The 11,116-nt window shown below is 39.5% G+C and overlaps 1 protein-coding gene across 1 annotated transcript; it reads left to right on the forward strand.

Annotated features, from left to right (window-relative positions):
- Nucleotides 1–765: 765 nt before the first annotated feature.
- On the forward strand, nt 766–10,388 carry LOC121386817 (UPF0686 protein C11orf1 homolog). Its single transcript, XM_041517830.1, has 3 exons — nt 766–1,118; nt 5,575–5,659; nt 9,913–10,388. Exons 1-3 carry the CDS (start codon nt 897–899, stop codon nt 10,098–10,100), a joined length of 495 nt encoding a protein of 164 aa, XP_041373764.1. The 5' UTR covers nt 766–896; the 3' UTR covers nt 10,101–10,388.
- The last annotated feature ends 728 nt before the right edge of the window (nt 10,389–11,116 follow it).

The raw sequence follows: 11,116 nt of genomic DNA on the forward strand, positions 1-11,116 counted from the left end.
ATAACAACATTCAAATAAATAGAATAAAAATAAACAAATAAACATCTTTTCAACAACCTTTATTTAAAATTTAGATATCATAGACGTCGGGAGGTTACTTTGCATGTCAGCGGTTTGGGGGCGGGTGGGGGATGCATTATTTCCAAAGTAATTTAATTGTGCGAAAAAAAGAGTTTGTTTGGTTTAACCAAACCAATGGATATTATATTCGATGTCAAACATTTGGACATTTTGATATTTAGTTTTAGAGAAGAAACCCACTACATTTTTACATTAGTAGCAAGGGTTCTTTTATATAGACAGACAGAATAGCACATACCAGTCGCGGTACACTGGAACGAAAAATAGCCCAATGGGCCCATTGACGTGGATCGATCCTATACCGACCGCGCATCAGGCGAGCGCTTTACCACTGGGCCACTAAGTGTGCAATGGTACTAAAATTGGTCAGTATATCGGTTATTAAATAAATAAATATTAAAAAATTAAAAATTAAAACATGAAAAAAATAGAAATAAAACTGTCGCAAAATTTAGGAGAGCCCCAGCCCCCTCCCTTAGAACCGCCACTGTATTCTTTAATTATTAAAACATCTTTGACGAAGTCAGGTATTTTGTTTTTCCTAAGAAAATAATTATATCCACATTTACAATAATATTAATTTATAATACTTATACAGTGACAACACGTTAAGTAACAACTTTGAAAACACTGCTGACCTTCGTACGTTTATAACAGCGTTCAGTCACATGATACATCACGTGATGTGTCTGTTCCCCCTAACAACGCAGACGCCTTGAAACAATCGCAGCCGGTTTTGTTGACACACTCAGAACTGTGGCTAAACTCAACACCCGTTCGGATTTGTTCTTGTTGCGCTATTTTAAATCGGGATAATGGAGGCGAGGAGGCTATCTCCCCCGTTTATGAGCATGGTCCGTAGCAGTGGACACGGACAGACCTGGACACACCATACGGACGCCGAAAAGTTCAACGAGTTTGGATGGCGATCCACAACCAACGAAAGCAACTTCGAAAACAAAACACTGGTCGGAAACTGGAACGAAGAGCGATTCGATATCGAGGAACGCAAACAAGGAGTGCAATTACCGTCGCAGGTATTATTATTATTACTACATTGGCGTGCCTAGGCTATGATTTTATATTACGAGGAGGGGCGCAACACATATTTGGGGGGGGGGGGGGTAACCCACACCATTATTATTATTACTACTACTACTACTACACTGGAGTGCCTAGGATTTTATATTGGGGGGGGGGGGGGGGGGGGCGCAACCCATATGGGGGAGGCAAACCACACTATGTATGTGTATATTATATGAGAATAAGAATAATGTATATTTATGTTATTGTTACTGCAGATAAATGTATATTGTATTGTTATTTTTGCTCTGCCCATATTCGGGTGTTATGCAAATAAATTATTCTTATTCTTATTCTTAATAACAACAATAATAATAAATACATTTTAAAATACAATATACATGTAATTTATATTTCAACCTATTTTCATGCTTCTATCCAATTAATGTTCAAGCACCCTGTCCTGGTCACACACCTCAGCTATCTGGGCTGTCTGTCCAGAACAGCGAGTTAGTTGTTAGTTGTTAGTGAGAAGAGGATGTAGTGATCTTACACCTACCATTTGAGTCGTTAAAACTCGCTCTGGGTGGGAGCCTGTACCGGGCTGCGAATCCTGTACCTACGAGCCTTATGTCCGATGACTTAACCACAACACCACCGAGGCCGGTATAATTTATAGAAGGAAGATTCGTATATAACGAGTGTTTGTAAATATTTAAAATATTAACCACCTGAATGTTAGTTAATCTGTATTTATCAAAGCTCTGCTTTTTGTTCTAAATATTTGTTCTTCTTTTCTTTATGTTAATTAAAATACATGGATAAAAGAAGAGTAATCTACATGAACATAACATTTTATCTGGATTAAAAATAAAGGTAAATTGCCAAAAGTTATATAATAAATAGAAAATTTTATGTTTTTTGTCAAATATGATTTATATTTCATCTCGTGAAGTTTGCAAAAAACCCAAAACAAACATGAAATATCCTCTATTAATAATATTAATTAATTAATTTAAACACTTCTAAAAATACACATTTGTGATATTTAATAGTAGTAGTAGTAATACTAATACTAATACTAATACTAATAATACTACTACTACTACTACTACTACTACTACTACTACTACTAACTTCTTTTTCTTTCTTTCTTGTTTTTTAAACTATGTTTATGTTTTTATTTATTTATTTATTTTTAAAGCTACTCTAACTACCCTAGCCTTAATTTTTTTTCCGGCACGTTCCCGGAAATACACAAGTTTCCAAGCTCCCCAGATAATGTTTGAAAACTAGGGACCGAAGTTAGAAAGTCACCGGCCGCGGTGGTATCGTGGTTACGCCATCGGACATAAGGCTGGTAGGTACAGGGTTCGCAGCCCGGTACCGGCTCCCACCCAGAGCGAGTTTTAACGACTCAATAGATAGATGTAAGACCACTACACCCTCTTCTCTCTCAGTAACTACTAACAACTAACCCTCTGTCCTGAACAGACAGCCCAGATAGCTGAGGGGTGTGTGCCCAGGCCAGCGTTCTTGAACCTTTATTGGATGTAAGCACGAAAACAATTTGAAATGAAAAAAAAGAGAAAAAAAATATGTCGAATCAAGTATAGGGCGTCGCTTACAATGCTTTTTTCTCCCCCTGCGTTTGAAAAATTCGGCCTTAGTTGTCCAGAAATCATTGAAATACAATTTCCTGTGTATTCTGCAAGTAAAATTCATAATAACAAATCTTAGTTAATGTTATCATGTTTAAAATGCTTTTTTTCGCTACGTATAATTTCGATATATTTTACGCTGAATATAATTTTATCCACCGGCTGCGGTGGTGTCGTGGTTAAGCCATCGGACATAATGCTTGTAGGTACAGGGTTCGCAGCCCGGTACCGGCTCCCACCCAGAGCGAGGCCACTACACCCTCCTCTCTCACTAACCACTATAACAACTAACCTACTGTCTTGGACAGGCAGCCCATATAGCTGAGGTGTGTGCCCAGGACATCGTGTTTGAACCTTAGATGGATATAAACACAACAATAAGTTGAAATGAAATGAATTTTTATCAAATGAACGTGATACATTTTGACGTTCATAGAGAGTATTATACGTGCTTGTGTGTCGTACTGATTTTACGAAACGAGTGTCAGGATTATTGTATAGCCCGAGCGAGAATGAGGGTAATACATGAATCCTGACACGAGTTTCATAAAATCAGTACGACACACACGCGAATGTAACAATTTCTTTATTATTCATATTATTATTGTTTTTGTTTTTTATGAATAACAAGAACCGTTTCAAAATGTTTCAACCACAACTAGAAGGAGAAGACGAAATGACGTCATAATTCACATGCAAAGTGTGGCACCTCACATCTAATCTAGCTGCAAGAAAATGGGGGGTCACGTATCATTTAAGAGATTTAATTTATGTTTTTAATAGCAACCGTAATTTTTGCTGAAAATTGCAGTTCCATTTTTGGGGGTACCCCGCATTAGTTTCAACCTCTGGTATATACTGCATAACAACTGTATAACAAATAAAAGTGTATTTATTTATTGTCAATGGATAATAGTATTTGCACAAATAATCAATGTCACATATTACTACCAATCACACCCACAGCTGCTTTTACTCCGTAAATATTTGACGGTGCACGTCGAACTTTGACACGTCGAACTTTGACACGGTACTCTCTTCTTTGGTACTATGCAACCTATATCAACAAAATATATTTTTCAAAAAGTGTCCAATTGGGTGTTTTCGTGACTATCAGGATCTTCTGTGTTCTGATATGATGTGACAACAAAATTGAAAGTGTTGTTCCTACAGTGCAACCTGATTTAATGTACACCTCAGGAAGCATCAGTGTTATGCAAAGTTGTATACAAATGCAATGTATCATATTTAAAACAAATAATAAATAAAAATACTACTCTTGAAGATACATGTACATACTATGGGTTGGTTGTGTATGCTTAGTTGTATATGTAGTGTGTGCATGCATAGTCAGAGGTACTATGCAACCTACACGCGTGCTTCGTATGATTATTATTAACTCGGTTATGTTGAACCATGTTGATAATAAATACAAGTATGAAACAGAAACCCGTTGAATACGTAAGTGTGTAAACTGGTTCTGTGTTTCATACTTGCATGAACGTCAAAAATTAGTGTGTTCAAATTTTAAAATTCAAAGCGTATAACTACTTAGCATGAGACATTGTCCATCTTGCTCCCTTACGGTCGGAATACTACTATGAAATAACGATTATGCTATTACATCAGTAGCCGAATAAGGCCCAAAACACACAGAAGCAGGGTCTGGGTCTGGAGAGTGTGGCAAAGACTGGTGTATTTTGACGTCTGGGTCTGGTGAGTGTGGCAAAGACTGGTGTATTTTGACGTCTGGGTCTGTAACTGTTACGTGTTATCAATATAATTGACTGCGTTCATATCTTTGGAGATATTTTCTTCTATAAACATCAACAATAATTACGATGGTTCCACATTGCTTAACATGTATCTTTTTCTGTTGTTCATGAAAAAAAATAAGGCTCCAACATTGCGCAGCTGGCAGTCTGCAGGGGCGTGTCCGAACCCCCCCCCCCCCCCCCCCCCCCCCCCGCTGAAGCAAATGGTCCGCTTTCAGAACTAAAACATACAGGTTTATACATATGGAGTTTCTGGTGGTGCAAACACAAAATTGAAAAAGGTCCACTTGGTTCATATTCGAACACACACCACCCCCCCCCCCCCCCCCCCCCCCCCCCCCACCCCCCAGGTCCAGATCACGCTACGCCCCTGGTCTGGCAGTTTGAAAATATAGCGCATGTTCTATATCGTCTGTTGCCAGATCTGTAGTTGACGCAAGGCACAGACGCTGTGTGTTTTCTCACATTCGATTCAGTGAGTTTCGTTTTGAACTTGTACCATACTCGCCAGACCCAGATCCAGATTCAATGTGTTTTGGGCCTAAGGGAATTCTCACGGTTTTTTCATATATTAATCGGGCCTACAACCAATTTAAACAATTACTGATACAACATTAATAAATTACAATTATTTTATTAATATTATTTGAAATAGAGAAAACAGCAAAAACTTTTCATAAGTAGTGCAATATTGAGTTTCATGCAGTTACGAACGTCAGTTTTTATAATCACAGGATATCATTTTCGAATATTTTAGGTAAATAATGCGTCATATATGCAGGAATCCTGCATCATGTAAAACCCTGGTTAAATGAACACACATGCACGCACGTGCGTATAAAAATACGTAAGTAAACACACCAAACAGAGGTCGAACCCGAGATGGGCGTGCTTGAACCTTAACTGCATAGGGGCACGTTACAGTCCCCCACCCACCCAAACAACAAAACCTTCGTGCATCGTGTACAATTATGTTATCAAAGTGATTTGTTTATTAGAAGATGTTAATTTCCTTTTATTACTGTTCATTTCAGTACAACCATTACTTCGAAACGACGTACAGCACAAGTATCAAGGGTATGCCTCGCAAGGTGCCCCCAGAACTTAAACATTTAATAGGTTGGTATTTACTAGTATACGGATTTGTACACTAATTATACTGAAAGTAAAGTCAAATTTGTTTTGTTTAGCTACAATGTTGGCCGTAGGATCAGGCACGGCGGAGCAGGGAGGCTGCCCCCATCCCCCACCCCCAATAATTTTGAATCACAAATAGTATTGGTAGAGATGAATTTTACTTGTAGAATGCAGGAAATTGCTTGTCAAGACAACATTTCAACATTTTACGGGGGAGCATACCCCGAACCCACTAGAAAATGTGCTTTGCGCCCTCGATGTCAGTCAGTCAGTCCACACACACACACGCACACGCACACACACACACACACACACCTCCACCCCAATGTGTACTTGCTTCCGCCGTGCCTGAGGATGTCAAAATTGTTGTAAATGCGATACGTAGCCTTCATGGGAAACCCGCTACATTTTTCAGTTAGATGCAAAGGATCTTTTATATGCACTTTCCCAACAGACAGGACAGCACGTACCACGGTCTTTGATATACCATACGTCTGAGAATGTTAATATATTTCGTGACACTTTTTCGTCAAGAGACCATTAAATCTTATGGTAATTTATAAATATTTAAATTAATAAGTTAGCATAATATTGTAAATGAGAATTAGGTTAACTCGTATGTATGTATGTATTTTTATATTTTCAATATCTCTATTGTATGTATGTCGGCTTTTGACTTAAACATACATATATTCAATGACGCACTGGCACAGGGGATATTAAAATCCTTTATTGCCTTCACAAATTATCTCATGCCGTTACCGAGACCCGAACCTGTGGCACCCAATCGCCCGCAATTGTTGGGCCGGAACGCTACCAATCAGACCAACTACGTTCCACAAAAATAGAACGATCGTTAGTCGACCATATTCGTACCGGTCCAACAACCACGCGGTTCTAAGGCCCCATGGCTTGGCAACGTTTGACTGACATGCATATGGCTATATATGTATTTTTATATTTTCAATATCTCTATTGTATGTATGTATAGCATACTATTGTAAATGAGAATTAAGTTAACTCATATGTATGTATATATGTAAGTATGTATATATGTATGTATCGTGTATGTATGTATGTATGTATCAATAAGCATATTAAAACGTCAAAGCATTGTTGACATTACGTCAAAGGAATGTTGGCGTTGTTATGGTAACGTCTTTGGCAATTTTTGTAACTTAACAGAAAATGGTGAACTACCATTGAAACACAGCTCCAGCTCCCCACCCCTGGATCCGCGTCTAACAAATAATAAAGGTAGCGTAGAACTATGCACAGTAATAATCCACTCTTCGTTACCGGAAGGATTGCCGGTTCTTTGTCAAATCCAAAATGTAACATCACGTCTTGGCCTGTGGGTCATCCTCAATGGATGTTTCAATAAAATACATTTGGAAAAAACCCCAAAACAAACAAACATTGGAGTAAATACAATTATTAGGATGTAGGTTTTTTCTTGGGGGGGGGGGGGGGTATTTTAGGGCCGTATCCTCCGGGGGGGGGGGGGGGGGCAGGGGGGCAGTTGCACCCCTGAAAATCTCTTTTTTTTTTTTTACTCAAGAAAATAGCATACACATCTCAGGGTTTAATTTGTATAGTGTTCCATTTGTTTATAAAAAGTAGTGCTCCCCTAGGATTTTGATCAGGATACGGCCCTGTATTTAAAGGCACACTGTCACGGATTTAAGGACCTTATTTTTCTACAAATGGATAATAAATTAAAATTACATTAATTTTTGGAAACCAAATCTAGCTATCGCATCACCTTAACTGAAACATGATGGAGTGAAATCCATGTCAACCCTCTCGGCAATTTTAGCTTTTGAATTGTGTACCATTGCCATAATTCAATCATTTTTACATATTGTTAATAAGTGGAGTATGGTGGCTACATAGATGGTTGAATAAAGTACAGTTAAGGACAAATTAAATATATATTTTGTAATATTTTGTTAGGCCATATAGGCTAATTATTAACTATTAAATAGGTCAGTGGTCTGTGACAATATGCCTTTAATTCAATGTATAATATTTACACTTCCAAAGAAAAATGAATAGTTTGGTCATCGTACAACCTTGTCATGTCATGTCATAGGGTTTAACGTGTACATTCAGAGCAAGCTGTTGTAGCGCACGCCTGTCGTGGGCGCAAGTGCTTGCGGAGCAAGCTCTTTCGTCCAAGACAGAAAGTTGGGGGGGGGGGGGGGAGGAGGGACCGCCTGCACTGGCAGGTGCAAGGGAGCACCAGCAGTCTGCCCAGGATCGGTTGCAGGCGGGGGTGGGTGGTGGTGCTATGGAATTTTGAATGGAGCAGTTAATATGCCAAAGAGAAAAGGTGCGCAGTTTTGATTTGAATGAATTTTGGCGTGAATTGTGAATGGTCAGTCTAAACTGTAAAGGGTAGTAGAGCTAGTATAAGTTTTGACTTTAGTATATCGAGAGTAGCTCGTTAATTAGACCTAGGTGTTGCTGTGGTGTCTCCCTAGGTTGCCCGTACAACCTTGAGACTACCGTTTTATTTAAATGAATGTGTTACTCACCCGTTGGTGAGAACATCATGACATAGTGTTATTACTGATAACACATAGCTGTTTACACATGTACATGTGTTAACAATTTCAAGACATACGACTGGCTGCACCTAGGTGATGACCAGGTCACTAGTGCCATATGTGCAATAAAAAAAAAAAAACTCGCGATGGAAATCGATTACACTGTGACGTATAGTTAACCTGACAATCATCTGTCTGTGACGCGTAAGTCAGCTACAAGTGCAACGGCTGTAAATAACGTTTAGTCTAAAAAGATGTTAAAATTTGCTTAAAACCTGGATTTTGAGGATCTGTAAGAAATAGAATAATACATTCGTGTCCGTTAAATACAGGGGCGGGACGTAGCCCAGTGGTAAAGCGCTCGCTTGATGCGCGGTCGGTTTAGGATCGATTCCCGTCGGTGGCCCCATTGGGCTATTTCTCGTTCCAGCCAGTGCACCACAACTGGTGTAACAAAGGTCGTGGTATGTACTATCCTGTCTGTGGGATGGTGCATATAAAAGATCCCTTGCTGCTAATCGAAAAGAGTATCCCATGAAGTGGCGATAGCGGGTTTCCTCTCTCAATGTCTGTGTGGTCCTTAACCATATGTCTGACGCCGTAGAACCGTAAATAAAATGTGTTGAGTGCGTCGTTAAATAAAACATTGCCTTCTTCTTTCGTTAGATACAATTTATTTTACAACGCGTTGTTTAAAAACGTATCAAACTCGCTTTCGCTCGTAAGATACATTTTAAAACAACTCGCTGTGAGATAAATGAGACAGTCGTAGAAGTCGTGACAGCAGAATATTGTCCAACGTTTTGTTGGCAGTTGGCAGTTGGTCAGGGGTGGCACAGTGTAATTGCCAGATTCTCCTTTCAAATTCACCTGGGAAGGACACTTTCAAATATAACCCACACAAATAAAAGAAAAAAAAGAAAAAAAGAAAGTGGTACGGCTATTTTAAAAGTGATACGGCCACCATGACCGTACCGGCCGTACCGTCTGCGCCGCCACTGTTGGTAGTCTGAACTTAGCCGAGAGTACATGTTAAATGTTTGACATCCAATAGCCGAACGGCGGGACGTAACCCGGTGGTGGTAAAGCGCTCGCTTGATACGCGTACAGTCTGGGATCGATCTCCGTCGGTGGATCAATTATGCTATTTCTCGCTCCAGCCTGTGCACCACAACTGGTACACCAAAGGCCGTGGTATGTGCTATCCTGTCTATGGGATGGTGCATATAAAAGATCCCTTGCTGCTAATCAAAAAGAGTAGCCCATGAAGTGGCGACAGCGGGTTTCCTCCCTCAATATCTGTGTGGTCCTTAACCAACGCCAATATAACCGTAAATAAAATGTGTTGAGTGCATCGTTAAATAAAACATTTCCTTCCTTCCTTATTGGATGTTTCAATAATATACATTTAAAAAAAACAAAAAAACAACAACAAACAAACAAATAACATAGGAGTAAATACAATTATTGAGATGTAATTTTTCTCCGGGGGTGAGGGCATTTAATTCAAGGTATAATATAATGTAGCGGGTTTCGTCTCTGAAACTATGTAGCGGGTTTCCTCTCTGAGACTATATGTCAAAATTACCAAATGTTTGACATCCAATAGCCGATGATTAATAAATCAATGTGCTCTAGTGGTGTCGTTAAACAAAACAAACTTTAACTTTTGTTTTGTTGCAGGCCGTGAGCCCTACGCATACCCGGGACACCAGCCGGAACTGGACTCGCCCTCTATGAAAGAGACCTACAACAGCTGGGCGACAACGTCACGTGTTGCGTACGGCGATCCGTGTCTGCGCACGAGACCGCTGGAGATACTGAGCAGCACAAACAATCAAGAAGCAGGCGGGCTTAGCGGGTCAACGTGAAATGTGCTTCAATGTGAAACGTTTAGGTGTACCTGGATTGTAACATTATTAACAGGGTTGTTTTTTTTTGGGGGGGGGGTTGTTTTTTGTTTTTTTGTTGTTGTTGTTTTTATGTTGTTTTTTGTTTGGGGGGGGGGTGTTTTAGGGGGATTTTGGGGTGTTTTTTTTAGGATACATATATAATATATATATCAAATATATTTTTCATATGTAGGCTTTGATCAGAAGGGACAGATGATTTTTAATCATCTATCAAAGTGTGACAGAGGCGGATCTAGGGGGGTCGGGGTGGTGCTAAATTTGCGACAGTTATAATTTTATTACATATTAATTTTCACCCCCCCCCCTCACCCCCCCTCCAAACCTCCCCCAAAGTTCCCTTGGCATTCCACCTTATGTCATTGCCTCCCCCCCCCCCCACCCCCGAAATGAATTTTCTGGATCCGCCACTGCGTGGGGTGAAGTGATTTAAAATAAAATAAAATTGGAGGGTGTTTATACATATACATGACTTGTATATATATTTTTTCATATGTAGTCTAGTATAGGGGCTGGTCATTTGTAATAATCAGTAACGGGTGTTGGGTGGGTTGGGATGTAATGATGCTCGGCCTAAGTTCAGCCAGCATACGTTTCGTTAACGTTCGCGAACTACTTGATTGGTTCCCAATGTAGCCATATGGTTTAACGTGAAGCACATAAACCAGTCTAGCTGACATTTTTTCCGCTCGGTCTGGTTGAACGCAGTCATGTTAGACAGGTGACTATTATTTACACAAAGCAAAGCAATCAAAAATGCGAGTTGCCTAGGGATACCTATAGTCCGTCCCATCATTCTATAAACATGTTTTTTTTTGTAAATAATTTCAGTCTGACGTCAGAAGAAAAGCAAAATGTTTTGGAAATAACAAACATATACTATTGTGTGTGTACAATTTGCAAATCAATCGGCTTTGACATTAATAATTTGTAGTAAATTCCATAGCATGAAAAAAAAGGAGTTCCCTGTGGGACGG

Source organism: Gigantopelta aegis, chromosome 12 (genome assembly GCF_016097555.1).
Source record: "Gigantopelta aegis isolate Gae_Host chromosome 12, Gae_host_genome, whole genome shotgun sequence".
In the NCBI taxonomy this organism is placed as follows: Eukaryota; Metazoa; Mollusca; class Gastropoda; order Neomphalida; family Peltospiridae; genus Gigantopelta; species Gigantopelta aegis.

Coding starts and splice junctions, on each gene's coding strand:
- LOC121386817 (XM_041517830.1), top strand. CDS start 897: ATGGAGGCGAGGAGGCTATCTCCCCCGTTTATGAGCATGGTCCGTAGC. Junction 1,119..5,574: donor GAGTGCAATTACCGTCGCAG/GTATTATTATTA, acceptor TGTTCATTTCAG/TACAACCATTACTTCGAAAC. Junction 5,660..9,912: donor AGAACTTAAACATTTAATAG/GTTGGTATTTAC, acceptor GTTTTGTTGCAG/GCCGTGAGCCCTACGCATAC.